A 19,195-nucleotide genomic window follows, 5' to 3' on the forward strand; every position below is an offset into this window, starting at 1 on the left:
TTTTTTTTTTTTTTTTTTTTTTTTTTTTTTCAAAAGAAATTGCATTAATTCTAATTAAAGAGTTGGTACAATTTGGGCCGGTTGAACTGGGAGAATACCAAATGATGAAACAGAGTTATGCAGAATTAAATTCGCAGAGGAGATTAAAGAAGATAAAGAGTTTTTTGCAATCTCATCCGCTCGTCGAATCTTCTCTCGAGGAACAAAGTTAAAGGAGATTTCTTCAAAACTCGAAGCTAGTGAGAGGATATCATGTAGAATCCCGTGAATCTCCTTCAGTTGGAGTTCCAAGTTAATCGCTTTGATCATCTGTTGTGAATAAGAGGCGAACAAAACTTTCCGAAAGCCAAGTTCCGAAGCGTGTTGCAGGGCCAGGTATATTGCTATTGCTTCCGCCATGAGCGGCGATCTGACATGGTGAGAGTTAGCATTACCTATTTGTTCCATATGTGGTGAGGATCCAAAGAAAATCCAGCCAAAACCCGCATCTCTAGACTCCTCTCTCCAAGCCGCATCTGTAAAGCAGCGAATTAGATCTCGTGCTTCGTCAAGGTTTTGTCGAAGTGGACATGGATGGGTTGTGGTGGTTTCTGAGGTTTGATTGAGGTACCATTCTCGGGTTTGGTTAACTGCTTGAGTCACCGCCTCTCTCGGGGATATGGATTTCTGTTCGAAATCAGCTTGTTCCGGCATGTCCAAATGGTCCATAAGATCCAAGCACCAAAAGCCTATTTTGCAATTCCGGTAGGTGGGAGGCATACAAGGGATTGGGATGCCTTGATTCCCATGTCTAAGCTCTGGATCCTCGATGGTTCAAATGCAGATTTTACTGGTATTTGCATCCAAACATCCTTGGCAAAGGAGCAGTGGAAGAATAGATGAAGGCGAGTCTCCTCATGGCCACAGAAGGGGCAGACTGCCGCTTGGTTGATATTACGTTTTGCTAGATTTTCACCTGTTGGAAGAGCATTCCTCAGTAGCATCCAAAGAAAGAATCTGATTTTTGGTAGGCAAGGTAAATTCCAAATCTCTTTCTCCCAATTAAAATCCTGGTACAAATTCTCAAGGTGTGCTTGTTGATCTTGCTTTATGGATAGGGTTTGGTAACCTGATTTTGCTGTATATTCCCCAGATTTTGTAGGTAACCATATGTGATGATCATCTGCTCCATATTTGTTGGGTTTAATGGCCAATATATCCTTCTTGTATTCAGGCAGCATTGAGGCCACGCGTTCTAGGTTCCAAGTCATGGTGAGGGGGCAGATGAGATCTGACACCTTTGCATATTGGGTATTCTTAGGCGGGGGACCTAGTGGGCATATAGGTGTGGATAAAGAAATCAAGGGATCGTACCAGATACTGGTTGAGGTCCCAGATCCTATTGCTTTTCCCAGCTGGGATTTTATCAAGTCTCTGCCAATACAGATTCCTCTCCAACCATGAGAGGCTGAGGAAGGAACCTCACAGTCTAAAAAGGGAATATCACCACAGTACTTTCCCATAAGAACTTTTGCAAGTAAACTGTATGGTTGGGTTAAGATTCGCCAGCTTACCTTTGCTAAGAGTGCATCATTGAAATCTGGTATGTCTCGAAAGCCTAGACCACCATTCTTTTTGGGATTTGTCATCTTTGACCATGATATCCAACACATTTTGCGTTTTTCCTCAGATTTATCCCACCAGAAGCGAGTAAGGGCAGATTAAATACGTTTACAGAGGGAACCTGGTAGCTTAAAGCATGACATATCGTAGGTAGGCATAGAAGCAAGGACTGATTGGAGCATGGTAGTCTTCCCAGCAGAGGAGAGTGACCTAGTGGACCAGCTTATGGATCGTTGCTTAATTCTATCTACGATGGAGTTGAACATATCTCGTTTCTTGCGGCCAAATAACTCCGTGAGTCCTAAATATTTGCCAAGGCCTCCTACCTGTCTCACACCAAGGAGTAGCATAGCCATCTCTCGTGTGGTCTCACACGTCTTTGCAGAGAAGGTAACAGCAAATTTCAACTTATTTATCTTTTGGCCAGAGGCCTTTTCATACGTCTGGAGGATTGACATTAGCTCAAAACAACTTTGTTTGTCTGATTTGCAGAAAAACATTCTATCATCTGCAAATAAGAGGTGGTTAACTCGCGGGCTCTTCTTTGACACTCTAATTCCAGGTAAACGTTTCTCTTGTTGAGCCTTAGTACATAAACCAGAGAGTATCTCACTACACAGAATGAAAATATAGGGTGACAGGGGGTTTCCTTGTCTAATTCCTCTTTGTGGTTCAACCCTTCCTTGTGCAGAGTCGTTTAGGAGGTAAGAGTATGAGACTGAGGTTATGCATCTCATTATCCATTGGATCGAGGTGTTGTGCAATCCCATTCTTTCTAGAACCAATCGGATACAATCCCATTCTTTCTAGAACCAATCGGATACAATCCCATTCTTTCTAGAACCAATCGGATACAATCCCATTCTTTCTAGAACCAATCGGATACAATCCCATTCTTTCTAGAACCAATCGGATACAATCCCATTCTTTCTAGAACCAATCGGATACAATCCCATTCTTTCTAGAACCAATCGGATACAATCCCATTCTTTCTAGAACCAATCGGATACAATCCCATTCTTTCTAGAACCAATCGGATACAATCCCATTCTTTCTAGAACCAATCGGATACAATCCCATTCTTTCTAGAACCAATCGGATACAATCCCATTCTTTCTAGAACCAATCGGATACAATCCCATTCTTTCTAGAACCAATCGGATACAATCCCATTCTTTCTAGAACCAATCGGATACAATCCCACTCAATGTGGTCATACGCCTTACTCATGTCAGTCTTTACTGCCATATAGCATCGCATCTTAGCTCCAGAGATCTTGAGGTAGTGAAGATTCTCATGCGTTATTAACACATTATCTGTTATTGCTCTTTTAGGTACAAAGGCTGACTGGTTTTCCGAAATCACCGTTTGGAGGACAGGCTGTAGGCGCTTTGTTAGAACCTTGGAGATGATCTTGTAGAAGACAGAGCAGAGTGCAATAGGTCGGTAATCAGACATTTTCTGAGGGCTTTGAATCTTAGGTATAAGTCTGATGTGGGTTTTATTGCTATGTGCAGGTAGTCTGTTTGACAGAAAGAAGCTTTGGACTTCCAGAACTACGTTGTCTCCCACTGTGTTCCAGTTGGATTGGAAGAAGCTGGCAGAGAAAACATCTGGCCCGGGAGCTTTATCAGGGTGGATCGAGAAGCAAGCATCTTTTATTTCTTCTAGAGACAGGATAGATGTGAGTGTTTGGTTTGTTTCAGGTGTTACACAAGGTTTAATTGCTTCACGAATGATACTTTCCCGGTCACCACCTTCAGAGGGGAAGAGATGCTGGAAATACTCAGTAATGATCGTAAGTATTTGTTCTTCTTTGTGTACAGCCACTCCGCTTTTATTTTCAATGACCGAAAATTTGTTGATCGCTTGTCTCCCCCTTGTTATAGCATGGAAATATCCAGAGTTTTTATACCCCAAGGTTAGCCATAATTGCATGCTTCTCTGTTTCCAGAATTCTTCTTCATCATTATATGCCTTTAACAGTTTTAAGTTAATGGTGAAGATTGTTTCTTCCATAGGGGCTTGGGTGGCCATGGCATGTTCAAGTTGTTGTCTAAGCAAATCAATCTCCTTTTGGCTATCTTGGTGTTTCTGTCTGGACCAGGTTATGCTTTCTTGTCTGCATCGGGCTAGTTTATTTTGAATTGTTTCAAATTCATCATAGTTCCAAGCCTTTAGTACCAGTTCTTTAACTTTAGGATTCCCTTTTAAGCGTCTGTCATATCTGAACATCCTTTCTTTCTCCTTTTTGTCAAATCAAGACAGGAGAGTAGAGGTCTATGGTCAGAACCCTCAAACCGGAGATATTCGCATCGGCTATGGGGGAAGTTTTCTACCCATATCCCATTTGAGATTGCTCTATCCAGACGGCAGTGAATAATGTGATCATGTCTCTTGCCTCTCCAGGAGAGGTAATTACCAGAATGTCTTAGGTCATAGAGATCACACTCAGTCATGAAAGAGCGGATATCAACAAAAGTTCTTTCATGCCTGTCTAGTCCCCCCTGTTTCTCTGATGCATCGATGATGTCATTGAAGTCGCCAGTAAGGAACCAAGAATCTTCTCTAGTAGCGCCCAGACTAATAAGTTCATTCCACACAGCCATCCTTTTTTTTCTATCAGGTTCCCCGTACAGAAAGGTGGAGAAAAAAGATTTACCTTCAGCAGTGATGCGAGTGTCAATAAAATCTTTGCAGGAGGATAGAACAGAAACGTCTATGTGTTGTTTCCAAAGGAGGATTAAACCCCCTCCCCCAGGCGCATGAGGGGAGACCAGGAAATGGTTTGGGAACTGCATCCAGCTAAGAGAGGAGAGAACACTCTCTTCAGAGTTTTTTTTGTCTCCATGAGGAATATTACATCAGTTGAGATATTGGAGTTTATCTCACGAAGTCTTCGGCCTGTTGTGGGATTCCCCAAACCACAACAGTTCCAGCTTAATATCTTTAAGGAAGAGGAGGTGGTGGATTGGGAAAATCCACCTTTTTCTTTGTAATAGCCGGAACTATGGATCGAATAAGGGCTGTCGGATTAGCAGTTTGAGAGTCAGCTCGATTCCTCTCATTAGTTCTGCGGCTGGAGCTAGGTAATGTTCCACTTTTCTGAGAAGCAGTTTTTTGTACTTGTGTTTTCTTTGGGGATCCATTTGCAAGGTTCCTTTTTCGACTCTTTACACCTGCTAGTTTCAGGGTTTGCCTAGGGGAGGTTTTTGCTAAAGGTGGTCGTCCCCATCCTCGTTTTGAAGAGGAACAAGGAGGTTCCATGTTAATCCTGCTCTGCAAAACCAACTGCAGGTCTGGTTTCCAAGATGGTTCATTCAGGTTGGGAGTTTTCTTCAGGATGAGAGTTTATCTGCTCAGTTGGGACAGCCAAAGAAGACGCAACCTAGATAATTCTATCCGCTGTTTCAGCCATCATGTTTTGAGCTTCTCCAGTGATTACACGTTGTGTTCGGGCTGCTCTCTTTGTCGGGTCAGGGACTGCAAGGTATTGGATAGTAACATCCCTAAGTTCATCCATAACTTGCTCTTTTGTAGGAGCTCCCACCAGAGTAGCAAGTTGTTGTGGCCTCGAGGTATCGCGTGATGTTGGGGTTGTAGGCTCTCGAACAATAGGAGGGTTTTTATACTGTTCTTCCACACTTCTCTCTAGTGGAGGTCGTCTTGGTCTCGAGGAATCAGATTGCTCCCTTGTCTCTACATTTTCGAATGCAGGCTTTTCTCTCCATTGAAGATGTCGGTTTGTTGACCTTCGATGATCTCTGGGGAGGTGGTTAGTTTGGTTGGAGTCCCTGCTATATTCTCTTCTATGGTAGGGATGGGGTCTTTCCTTCTCCGAGTATCTTCTAGCCGTATGTGTACTATGTTCCTGGTTTAGCGCCCTTGAGGGATATGTTCTTTTACTATCTACCGACAGGGAAGCCCTGTTCGTGTAGTTAGCATTAGCAGTAGCATAGTTTTGTGAATCTTCTTGGCCTGAGATTGTTCTAGGGGCTCTGAAGTTGTTCTCCGGAGTATAGTAGTTCGTTTGGACTTCCTGGTTTGAGGATCTTGGTGGCAGGACATTTGGTTCTGGGATATATTTTTTGGTTTTAAGTCCAGGACAGAATCTCTTCTCATGCGTGAGTCTGGAGCAGTGAGAGCAGTGGTTCTTCAGATTTTTGTAGTCCAGGGTTACTATGGCTTCATGTCCGTCCGGGAAATCTACAGCAGTTTCTTTTATCAGGGGTTGGAGTCCATCAATGTGAACCCGAATCTTAGCGGAGTCACATGTAATCTCCATTTCCTCGAGGTCACCTAGCTCCTTGCCTATCGTTTCTAGCATTTGGGGTTGCCAGTAATGTTTTGGTAAACCTTGTAGTTCAATCCAGAAAGGGATCTTGGAGGGGAAAGAGTCAGAGATCACAGGTTTCCATTTTTCCAGAATAAGCATCCACTGACCAAAATAGTAAGGTCTTTTGTCCAGCACCTGTTGCATATCTTCTTCAAAGTCGAATCTGAACTGGAAATAGCCACGACCCAGATCTGATCCAGTTGCTTTTCCTTTCAGGTTCCACCTATTCGCGAGGGACGGGAGGAGCAGCCAAAGTCTTTGAGCCGCAGGATTTGTTAAGCGACCTATTAGGGTGAGGGAGTTCTCCTCTATCAGGCCAGAGGTGTCGAGTACTGGAGCTTGGATTCGCTTTCGAGGAGGGGGAGAGTAGCTGAGGGCTATTTCTTTCCCTTTGAGGTAATGCGGGATTCTGTTCTCCATGGTACCTTTTGTGAGTTTGTAAACCACAGGGTTGCGTACAAAGGTTTGTATACGGTGATGGGGTTTACTAGGATTTTAGGTGTAGTGGTTTCCAAGGTTTATATCTTTCCACCGGGTTAACAAGTATGCGGAGACATATTCTAGCAATTTCGGAGTAAAAGACGTACCAGTGTTCTGAGATTCTATAAGATTCGATTTTTATGCTGCTTTGTGGGGTTTGTCGCCTTATTGAGCTGAGAGGCGGGAAACAATTCAGTTGGAGGCTTGGTTTTTGATCTGCTTTAAGGAGGTTGTGGTCTCATGATGTGGTTGAGTTAATGCAATGAAGAGGGTGCAGTAAATGCGGATTTGAGAGACAAAACAAGGTTAGAAACTCGCTTGAACTATCATCAGATCTCCAAATCTTGTTTGAACTTTGAATGTTTTTGTTAGAGACCAGCGGTTACAAGCAGGAGTCAGCTGTTATTGGTGAAGGATTGGTGGTTGAGATCCGGATAAAAGACTTTCTCATGGCTCCTCGGGGAGTGTGTCTGGGAGAGAAATTTCCAAATTTCGACCCTTACACCGAAATCTATATGTTCAAGACACAGATGGGACTACACCATGATTAGAAAGTCCATAACAAACTAGTAGAGTGCGTACGTATGGAATATTAACTCTAACACCAAAATAAGAAACAAAGCAATTGGAAAAGGTCACTTTAAATAAGAATCTTAAAAAGTGAAAGAAATGGAGACAAAACAATAGTTGTGAATAGAGAGAGGGAGAGAGAGTAGTGGTGAAATTGGTGATGTGTGTCACAGCTCAACAAATATAACGCTCGCAATAAGCAAGCTGAACCTCAGCAGCAAAATTTACAGATCCAAATCGAGAGAGTTGAGTAGGCAAGGAGAGGTCTATGGGTTGTAGCTAACCTGACCCTCTGATGAATCCAGAAGGTATGGATGATTCAGTATTTGAAGGACAGGTGATGCTACAGCCATCTATGACAATAGAGCTGTGAGTACCCAAAGAGCTTCGAACAGTAAATCCCATCAGATCTTAGTTCATGGAATCAAGACTAATTCAATGCCCTTTTTCGCAAAATCCAATAATTAATGCACCAATGCTCATGATGGACCTATATAACCTATTTAATATAGTAAAAATGGACCTATAATGTATAAATAAACAAAGACAGAAGTAATGTTCAAAACTTCAAAGTCAAAGTCAGACTCAGATTTATCCAAGTGGTAAAAGCGACTGGATGTGACGGGTTTGGTAAACTGTTATTATTGATAGGGTTATACTGATTACCTTCATCAAATGGCAATATCCATTGAAGAAAAACATTATTTATTTCCAAAAAAAAAACATTATTTAAAAAGAAAAAAACAATAATGCGAATCTTGAATATTCATAATTCTAGACGTGGACATAACAGTATAAATGAATATTCGATTCACAAAATTTTGAAAACAAACTCTCAGCATTTTTTTGTATTATACACAAAAATGTAACAAACAATGATTTTGACGTACCTGTCTGTGACATTCATCCCTTCAGGAAAATTTTCATTGTTTTCATAAAACTGTTAAGCCTTTTTTTTTTTTGTACGTATAAGAAACAAAAACCATTCACAAAAACTATTTAGCTTATGGTGCACACTGTACTACACTATTCGTGACCAACAAATTGTATTAACTCAATTAATATTATTGAAAATATACATATTGATTCGTTGTATTGGGAAGCTGCACATTCAAACGAACTATTCACAACTGTTCATGCGTACACTTCATAAGTCATAACTCCTCTCTTTGGAAAATCTAGATATTCTACTCCAAGCTTTGATCTTGTTATCAATATTCTTTAATCATTTACACTTTGTGTGTGGTTATTCTTTGTTATCAAAACATTTCCACATGTACCTTCTTCTCTCCTAGTCTCACTCAAGTTTAATTCTTGAATCAATAGTCAAAATCTTTCTGTAAATAAATTATATTACGTCGTATTCTAAACACACAATCTTAATATATGGAAGAGACGCAGCAATATAGGAAACAAAAAATTAAAATAGAAAGAAAAACAGATGAGATGGAATATGCACGTGCTGGAAAAAAAAAGGAATATGCACGTGCGAGTGTGACCACCAAGATCCAAGAGGGGGCAACACAGTATTTGATTATCGTAAGAGAAAGTGAAAGAAGAACAAAGGTCCATGGGTTATATCGTCTTGGATGTATATTATATTTTCTAAATGGGCTTTGGACCAACTACATTTTGATTTCAGGATGTAATGGAATGGGTTTTCCAAAATTTATTTTGTCCCAATAAATAGGCAACGCAAACATTTGATGAAATAAATAGAGAGGGAAAGTATCACTCAGTGTAGAATTAAATTTTTATCTCTTTACAATAAAACTACACAACATTTTTTGGTAAACTATACTATAATTTTAATAAATTGTTTACAAATAAGTTATATATTAATTGGTTACAAGTTAAATAGTGGGTGCAACCTTAATTTATTTTCTAAAGATTCAATTACTTGAGCATGTTGTTTCCAAAAAATCTTAAAGAGAATATTCTAAAAAATCATTTTATATCATCTAACTTACCATTAGTTTTATTTATTAAATTATTTATCAAAGAAAATCATTTGATATCTAACCTAACATATTAATTTGTTAATTATCATTATATTTCACCTTTCATTTTTATATATGAGTCTATTTTGTGAAACAAATGAATTATCATATTATTAATTATAATCAAAAATAGTTTTATTTCTGGATATACCATAAATTGAATTTTTAAAAACAAATATAAATAGTTTAATCTATAAAATATTCAAGCTTTAGTAATATTATTCATTAAAAATATTATCAATTGAATAAAAAATTTTACTGAGTAACGAGTCAAAACTTGAATATTTAAATTCAATTTCATATTTTTGTTGAGTTTTATAATTTTATATTATATAACAAACTTTAAATAATTTATTTTAAAATATTAAAACTTGATATAAAAGTTAGAAACTAGAAACACTCTAAATTGATTTGTTATAACAATGTCAATAATATGTCACTATAATTTGAAAGAATTTCAAGAAACCAAGTACAATATATTAAATTATTCATAATATAATAACTCACTTTTTAAAAAACCAAATTTACACAATTATCTTTTATAATGACATTTTTGAATATATCTTCACATACATAAACTAATACAACATTTTTTAATTTTATTTTAAAATACTAAATATACAAATTTGGTATAAAATAAAATTTCACCAGTGTTATAGCACGAGTAATTATCTAGAATCATTAACAATATAAAATTTACAAAATGTAGGTGTATTTTTTCAAGTAATCATATTTAGCATATGATTTTATTGCAGAATGTTTTATCCAAAAAAACATTTAAAAACAATCACATAAATTATATTTTATATAAAAATTACAACATAAATAAAATAAATTTCAACTTGTGCTCTAGCACGGGTCTTAATCTAGTAGTTCTATTAATTTGTGTGAAACTGTTAGCATGTGTTTATATTATTCTGAGCTACAAAATTCTGACATAACCCTAATATACCGAGTTATATTGTCCAAACTTCACAAATTCCGTTAGAGCATAACTAGAAGTTTGTCTCTTTAAAGTGTGTTTGAATAGGGAAAGATAGAACAGTGAAATGCAAATTAAGTTCTTCATCTAAAAGTCGTTTGAATGTTTTAAATGTGCCTAAATGTTTTACTCGTATTTATGTGAAACTTCTGATTCTGCTGCCTACCAACTCGTCAACAAGTCGGATTGACTTCGGTATTAATGCATCTGCATTCGCTTTGGCCATTTTGCATATCTAGAAGTCGTATATTTTACAGATCTAACTTATACGTTCTAATTAGTGTTCTATATCATAGAAGTAGGCATTTTAGCCGAACCATAATCTTGACCATATGCATTATACGTTTGGTTATTTTTTCTTCAATCCAAATGGTTTGGTTTGTGGTTTGAAGCCAAACTAAACCAAATAACCAATAACCCATTATGTTTTTTTTTAAGAAATAAATTACATAATAAATTTATCACTTTGTAATTTATCATAATCTTATATATCCACAAACCGTTCAAACCACAAAAACGGTTTGTCATTTACCGTTTTTCCTTTTTTTTTTTTTTTAAGTTTTAGTTGTTAGTCTTGCTTTTCTTCTAATCAATTATCTTTATTTGTTTACCATCTGTCGATCGATCAATTTATCACGTTGATTTTATCAAAAGATACATAAAAACCCACACAAACTTACCACGATTCAGGTAAGATTTTGTAGATTTAAGTATTCGAGAATCAATTCTAACATGAACTAATTTGAACAAACCAAACTAAAACCAAATCGAGCCAAAATGGCAAATATAATCAAACTAACTTCGATTAAAATCCAACTAAATTTTTAATAAAAGTCTACAAAACCGGATTAAACCAAACGNAGAAAAAAAAAAAAAAAAAAAAAAAACAAAACAAACAAACAAAAAACCAAAAATGTCACCCCTACTCTCTCAAACGCCCTAAAACATCGAGATCATGTCCACTCACATTAATGCCTATAAATTTGGCTGATATCTTCCCACATGAATGAAGTGCTTGTTTTTCTTCGTAAAACAGAGCCGGTGGCTGATATCTCGTCGGTTCATATGATATGAGTCACGTTGAGCAAAATCCATCAGAGCGGGACCCATATTTACTTTAGTCGCTAGCCACCACATGGCCATGTTACTTCTTTGTGGATCACTTTGTAACGTAGGTCATCAATTTACTGTTGGCGACACCAAAAGTTATACTTCTCGAACTCCACTTTAGAGATAATGTCGTGACATAAAAACACATAACTGCTAAAAGGCGACCTTTATTCAATTCTGACCAGAGATTACTATAAGAGAACATAGCACAATAATCTCTCCTCGCACATACATCCGTTGTGAAATCTGAAATTAGGATATAGTGATGATAATGGAACCCATAGAGAGATTATAAGCTTATGTCACTATGGTGTCTAATCCCGAAGCTTGCAACTTTGCAAGCTTTTAACGTTAAATTAGGTTGTTCGAAAGAACTTTGATGGTTTTGGACCACTAGGTCTATTGTTTATTGTTCTCACAAGGACCATTTTCGCAAGCACAACCTTCATTTGTTTTTTGTTTTTTTAATAATATATATGTAAAATGTTATTCGGAAAAAAACTTTTTTTACAACAAGTGCATGATTCGATTAAATGTGTTTAGACAACTTTTCTAAGCAAACCTACTCTTTCTTTTAGTTTATCTTGAAGCAAACCAAACTTCCATACATCCATCGTATCTTCTATCTCCTTGCTCACATGTAGAGGATATGCGATTTCGAACCTATTTTTCTAATTCATTCGAATGTTCTTAAAGTGGAAAAACCATTGAAGGATGAGATTGCGAAGGTCGGTTGTTGGGTTTCGCTTCATTTGAACGGGTAATAAAGGATAAATACATCGAAGGAGATTGTGAACGTCGGTTGTCGACCACTTACAATCCAAAAGCTAAAGATAAATGAGCATTAAGAGGACTATATGATTATAGAAAAAATATGATAACCTCACAATATAATCGATACTGGTTGTAAATAACTTTAGTAAAGAATTGTATTTATTACAAACATACATAAACAACTTTTCTTTAATCTCATAACACAACATCACAACCCATCCCTCACGCTTTGAAATAACTCATTACTACTACTAGCGGGTGGTAGTTAAAACTCCACCTCTGCATCAGTATTCAGTAATACATTAACTACTATAACTTCTTTTTTTTTTGCTTTTCTTTCTTAAACAAAAACTACTTTTAAGAAAGAAACATAAAGAGGTCCAAAAAAAGATAGACGTCATCAAGGCCTTCTGCAAAACCGAGCCCTCGAGTCGACGCATCACTCTCTTAAATCTTAATAACCGAGTTTACTAATAATTCCCTCTACACACCACACAAATGAGTTTTACTTTAGATAAAAGGAGAAGAGATTAACCAAATTGCCCTTTTTTAGCGGAACTGTCCTCCGGCGAAGGTCTGACCGTAAGACCAGCCGGCAGGAGCGGCGTTGTAGGAGACAACGGTACGGCCGTCGCTGGTGGTGACCTTGAAGGAAAGTGCTTGACCGTTGAGGTAAGAGTTGCTTTGCCAGTTTTGTCCCCAGTTTCTTGACATAACTTGCCAACCTGTTCTTGAACCCTTGATCGCAGCTGAGTGAACGTCTCCGGCACCACCGACGTTAGTGATCAGAACAAGGTTGAAGTATGAGTGGCCGTTTATCGTGAATCTTATTCCTCCTCTTCTCCTGCATGGTACCCTGTAAAACAAACAGAGTCAAAACTCAAGTTCACTGATTTCAAGAAAACATGTGAATTATGATATCCTCTGTTTTCTAAAAACAGAGCAAATCAAGAAAACTTAAAAGCTGAAGTTTTCTTTTACCTTCTGTAGGAAACTGGAACGATTCCAGCTCTGTATTGAGCAATGCGTTGAAACACAGGCTGAGCAAGGTCAAAGTGTTGAAGAGGAGGATTACACCAACCACCATTGTTGTTCGGTAAGGCGTTGTTTGGAGGACAAAAGTTTGTAGCGGTTACAACGATTGAGCCAGCTAAACACCATTTACCATCGTTTTCACATTTTATCTCAAAGCAAGACCCACAGCTAAGTCCATTGTTGAACAAAGCCGTGCTCAAAGCCGCCGTGCTCGTCCCGTACCCTTGGCTATATAGATTACCATATCCACAAGCACCACCTACAAAGAAGTAATAACATTTGATGATCAGTATATTTGATATTTTGTAAAAAAATGAGTTTTGTAAATAAGAATTTTTACCCATTGTGCCGGAAGCATCACCACCGCCGTAGAACGTGGCGTGAGCGTTGATCCAACCGCCACCGTCACCGTAGGCACTCACTGAAGAAGCCATTACTCCTACCATAACCATAACTAAGAACCCGAGATGACCCATGTTTAGTTCTTGTGTTAACAACCTGCACATGGGTGATATAAAGTCTATGACTATTAGCTCAACTGAATATGTGTATTTAGAGAAAAATAAAGAGAAGCAAATGAACGTAGGTAGAGAAAAGTAGTTACTTGAGACTTAAAGATCTTCTTCTTTCCTTCAAGAGAAAGAAAGATATGTGAAAATCTGTTGTTGAGTTTTAGAGTGAGAGGTGAGTGGTTGAATTTATAGAAAACTTTAGGTAGAGGACGTTGGCTCTAATTTACCGTTATGCCACTGATTGTGGCAACTAACTTGGCTTTCTTTAATAACCCAGCTTTATTTTTCTTAGAAAAAAGCAAGGTCAAGATAAATAAAAAACTTTATTTCAACAAACATTTTTGTTGTTTATTAAATGAGGTGTTAGTGTCTTATTTTAATATTTTGTTTACAATATATAACTTGGTTTTAAATTTCCTTTTTTTTTGCTCGAACAAAATAAACCTATTGGCATAATATTGGCAAGAAAGAAACAGAAAAAGCAAAAGAGACAAATGCACATGTGTGCTACAAAACCGTTCATGCGTCTTCATAGCCTCTCGTTGCCTTTTTCATTTACTTATTTATTTCCGGGGACATTTAAAAAAAGTTTATTTACAATATATTTTCTTCTTCTCATTCTCATTTGTTACACCATTAGAAATTTAGAATAGAGTTATGATTTACTAATATTGAATACTAAAATGTTAAATGAGTTTCAATATTAATATTAACGAACCACTAGTTAGTAATTACCAACGTAAGTAAAAACATATTGGAAAAATGTGACCTAGTCACGAATATACAAAAGAACGATAAACAGTAACCCTTTATAAAATTATCAGTTATCATACTGGAGGTCTGGATGCTTTCAAATGCCAACTTTATTTATGTCTTTAGTTAACAGTTGAATCACGAGATTTGGCAATTCTTTAATAAAAACTTATTTATTGCTATGAGAGAACGATTTATTACTTTAATATATATTTAAAAATTATGTCGTGTATGGGTTATATATTCGGTAAAAGAGTGATAAAATATCCGAAAATCATAAACGAAATAAAATAAAGAAGCTAAAACAGTGACAGAAAAATCAAGCTGAAATCTAAGTGGGTCACCGGTGGTCTGTTTTTTGAGTTAGACGTATCAGGAAACCTATAACTCTGTTCCTTACCTGTGTAATCTTATATATCGGGTTATGCATGTATACAGTTCGAAAAATATAAATATTTTTTAGGAAAATTATCAACGAGAAGATAATGGTAACTATTGAAATTTAATGAGGTCAAGAACTTGCAGCCGCAGAAATCTACGACCAACCTCCCGTAATCTCAGCTCATTAACAAGTATGGGCCCTCGCTAGTCGCTACTACTTTTGTTTCTCACCTTCACCTTCAATTCGTTTTGAGATTTAACAACAACAACAAAAAAAAAACAATACAAAGTCGCTTACGTTACTTCTCTATACATTTTCGAGTGAAGGAACAAGATAGTAAAAACAAAAATTATAGAAAAATAAAGAGAATGAATACACAGATTTGCCACAGGACCAGAGGCTAGGAGTCGACAAACACTGTTTAGGCTAACGTTTTAATTATGGTAAAAGAGCAAATGAATGATATTTTTGAGCATTTGAGTCTTAACGTTCGTAGTTTTTTTTTTGATAATAAAAGTAATTGATAAAAATGTTCTGACAACTGTGGGATTTGAACCCACGCCCTTTCGGACCAGAGCCTAAATATGGCGCCTTAGACCACTCGGCCAAATTGTCATTTGTTAACGTTCGTAGACTCGTAGTTCTAACTACAAATGAACGATTAGATCATTAACGCCAAAAAAAATCGTTGATCTACTATTCTTCTTCTTACTCCTGTCGATTTATGAATCTAGTACGCACCTGCATTTTCTTTTATAATGCTACGTGTAATAAAATTGACAACACATTAATATTAAACCATAATATCAAGCGTGCGTATAAATCAATAATTAACAATAATAGGAGAAACTCAAAATCTCAACATAAACAACAATATCATAGGATTCCATGTGAGTTACAAACGCCAAAATAAATTAATCGCGGGTTTTGGAAGAAGACAAACAAATATAGTGTTTTTTAACGAGTCATCAAATTGGTGATTTGGTATAGTGTAGGAGTGAGTACTGAGAGTTGAAAGCGATGTGGAGGGTTTAAAACATTTTCTATTAATGCATAGTATGAATAGCCAATGCATGCACATGCCTGCCTTTTTGTCCTTTTCACCGTCTCCGCTTGTTCTCGTCTCCTATTTTATTTTCGCTTCTCCCACTGTTTTTTGTATGTTTGCCTGTAATTGTTTAATTGATTAGATCATTAGTTTTTTATTATATATTTTCGAAAGATCCTTCTGGAGAAAACGGTAAACTCATCTTGTTTTCCTGGTAAGTTTCGTAGATATTTAATTATTTTAAAAAAAAAGAAAACTGTACGTAGATCGGTAGATACGTATTTTATACTTTATACTACACAGTAACACACAGTGGAGTCAAGTGCGCATGGTTGCTATTAGAACACGTATGAATGAGTTGGTTCGCATGTATACATCACAAATGCGTAATGACAGAAATCTTGTATTTAATATCAATGATATCGAAAAAAATTGAATGCCAAAATCAGTACAACGTATTACGTACAAAATTTACAGTAAATGATTGTAATCCCGTGAATCATGTGACTTCCTCGTCGTAATATGCAAATATATAAGACAACCACTTTTCCCTGTCCTCATGCATGTTTGTATGCGTGTAGGCTTAGGCTACATCTTTACGTAATAATAACCAATAGCATGAGTATGCGTAAGGGGTGAAGAGAGTAAATTTTACTGACAGCCGAAACACATATATGTCCGCAGCCCGTATTTAACGACCGTGAACCAAGTCTGCCACTCTGATTCTGAAGCTCTCAACTTTTTATCGTAAAGCTGTTAATCTCGAGGAAGTTCTCGAGCATTTAATCTATCTACCGTGATACCGTCCGATAAGATTCTTCGAAGATCTTTTTTTGGTCAAACAAATAAATTGGCTCCCATTTAGATTGTAGTTCATTTCAAGAAAGAAAGATTCGTGACTTCGAATCCCTTTATTATCCTCGTCTCATCCTATGGCTCACTTTCTGTTGCTGACGATTCTCTATCTAGTGAACAACTTGGTTTTCTTTTAATTTTTTTTTGGGGTGCAATTTGGTATCGCTCATATAAACCGAACTAGATACTTAAATAGCGAGATATTGATAGTAAGATTTATCCATTTATTTAACTATATTTAGGTCAGGTGCATATTGGCCATTTGCTGAAAGAATCGTATGTTCGAGTGGATTATAATATGTTACGTACGACTTGGCTACTAAGATAGCGTCAAGTTGACGAGAAAACACATATGGTTTTATTATATGTGGTGGACAATATTGAGAACCTTTTTCTCCTTTTTTCTCCCTTTTAAATTCTTTTGCTTAAGAAAAAAGAAAAAAAAAATACTTTAAGGTATAATCGAATATAACTTCATGAGTCATGGAGTATTTTTAATCGGAGTTTAATTAGTGAGATAAAGCTTTAGCACTCAAGAAAATGGTACGATTACAATAATTAATTTTAAATAACAGTAGGATATGGTGGTAAGAAAATTGATATTATAATATATAATAATACTTCACTAATCATATATAATAAAGTAAAGTTTTTCTAAAATTTAGCATGAGAACGTGACATCTGTCATTATAAATATTTGACATTTGTACACTCTTCTATACTTTATAATTCATAATATAATCCATTTCATTAAATCAAAACTAAATACTCTAACTTTAGTTTTAGTTTCCCATTATCTGCATTAAGTTTTGTGTTTAAGTTACAAAAGACTATAACCAAAATTTTAAAAAGACTTTAAATGGCGGTCAACCACAAAAAATTGTATACGTTAAAAAATTATTTAGTGTTATGTTACTTAAGATTACAGTACAACCTGGTGAAAAAAACACCTATAATCAGTCAACGGAAAATTTAACGTCGAGGGATAGTACAACTATATATACGTTGCTTTGTTTGTATTCTCATATTCCAATTCTACGTATGGTTCTATTGACAAATACTATAATCTACAAAAAGAAAATCCCAATTAAAAATTTGGTAGGCACATATACTTCGACAAATTACACTTTCAATTGGTGTTTTCGAGTATATGACAGGGAAATAAAAGGAGATGGAGTTAGTACGGTGAACTGGTGAACTCGAAGAGTGCATAGTCTAATAGATCATATACAACCATGTACACTACAACCTTTTCAATTATCTATTTTATTTTAGTTTAACGGGTAAAATTAAATATACATCACTGATCTATTTTATTTCCTCAAATTTGCCACCTTTACAATTGTCTCTCGATCTCTCTTTCAACTTTTGTTGTAAATTACTTAGGTTTATAATGATTTATGAAAACGCGGCAAGCCTGAAATGTTTTGTTTGTTATTATATTTGTCCTCCATACTTTTTTTTTTATAACCATGAATTTTCATTCAAATTAAAACCCATAAAGAGTTGTGTTCTTACAGCATAAAACCAAATAGACATAAAGAGCAAAAGATAGAGGCTCCATGAACTTAACAAAATGATTTTCACATTGAAAAGGTTTTGAGAAGTCTATTTGAACCAGGTCGGATTCGTTCTTGAAGTCAGGCTTCACAAAATCCTCGACCAACGGGTGGTAATGAGCGGCTCTAGCGGATGGCACCGATGAGCTTTTAAAAGGGTGTTCCACGGAGGGAACGCTTGAGGGTTTTTCCGCCAACCTGAAAAGGTTCAAGGGCATGGGATAGTTTAAGCTTTGAAGAACAAACCTCATGGTTGTAGATGAAGCTGTATTCGGGGATCGCAGGCAGAGGGTATCAAAACATAACAAAGCAGGTGGGTCATCCCTCTCATGGCAATGGAGGTAAATGAAATCCACACAAAGCTTGTAATCAGTTTGGCCCTGGAAAGTAGAAACAGACCCAAGCTTCCGATCTAATGGCAGTCGGTGGTACAAGGGTTCAACGATTTTTGTCGCCAACCTGAGAGGGTTCAATCGCATGGGATACTTAAAGCTTTGAAGAACATACCTCATAGTTGTAGATGAAGCTATAATCGGGGATCGTAGGAAGAGGTTGTCAAACTGTAACAAAGCAGGTGGGTCATCCCTCACATGGCAATGAAGGTAAACGAATTCCACACAAAGCTTGTAGTCAGTTTGGTCCTGGAAAGTTTCAATAGACCCAAGCAATCGATCTACTGGTGGTAGGTGGTACAAGGGGTCAAAGGGTTTAAGCAAGGGGTTCAAGCAAGCTATCGGATTCGATTCATAACTATGGTTATACAAGGCCGGCATCCAGACAAAGCTACTAAGCTGACCTCGACAAACAGATTTATCAAGCAGTTATGAAGACACCAACATTCTGCTACCGAGGGAAACTCGACTTGATCCAACAGAGACTATTGATACTAAAGAACTGGAACTTGACTTAAGCTTCTCAATAACAGGTCTAGGTAGATAAATTCTAACACTAAGCAAGCATTGTCGACAATGGAACAACAACTTCACATACGCAGCAAGCAACGACCAAAGAGAAACCGACAGCATGCATTTAATATGATTGAACAGATGCATCACAAGGACAAACGTTCGTGTGGAAAATGAAAATACAGACCTGGGCCTCAAAAGACGGAAACAGGGATCGTTGGCTTTGGTAGTGGGCCGAGATGAGGTTACTGGGCCTAACAATGGATACATATCCATTAACAGAAACCCTAGG

General features: G+C 36.8%; 1 protein-coding gene, 1 non-coding gene and 1 pseudogene across 4 annotated transcripts; all 3 read right to left on the minus strand.

Annotated features, from left to right (window-relative positions):
• On the minus strand, positions 7,163–7,341 carry LOC109130438 (annotated as a pseudogene).
• Positions 11,975–13,592, minus strand: LOC104776601 (expansin-A10-like). 3 transcript variants are annotated; one of them, XM_010500696.2, is made up of 4 exons: positions 13,494–13,592; positions 13,230–13,387; positions 12,836–13,148; positions 12,404–12,710 (listed from the first exon to the last, which is right to left on the minus strand). In XM_010500696.2, the coding sequence occupies exons 2-4, from the start codon at positions 13,363–13,365 to the stop codon at positions 12,404–12,406; spliced, it is 756 nt and encodes a 251-aa protein (XP_010498998.1). In that variant the 5' UTR covers positions 13,366–13,387; positions 13,494–13,592. The 3 variants fall into 3 exon arrangements, with proteins under 3 accessions (XP_019099199.1, XP_010498998.1, XP_010498997.1); XM_010500695.2 differs by having other exon boundaries at positions 13,230–13,409; positions 13,494–13,544; XM_019243654.1 differs by lacking the exon at positions 13,494–13,592 and having other exon boundaries at positions 11,975–12,710; positions 13,230–13,395.
• On the minus strand, positions 15,072–15,151 carry TRNAL-UAG. The gene has a single exon. It is a non-coding gene; the product is annotated as a tRNA-Leu (tRNA).

The sequence above is a fragment of the Camelina sativa genome, chromosome 3 (genome assembly GCF_000633955.1).
Source record: "Camelina sativa cultivar DH55 chromosome 3, Cs, whole genome shotgun sequence".
Classification (NCBI taxonomy): domain Eukaryota; kingdom Viridiplantae; phylum Streptophyta; class Magnoliopsida; order Brassicales; family Brassicaceae; genus Camelina; species Camelina sativa.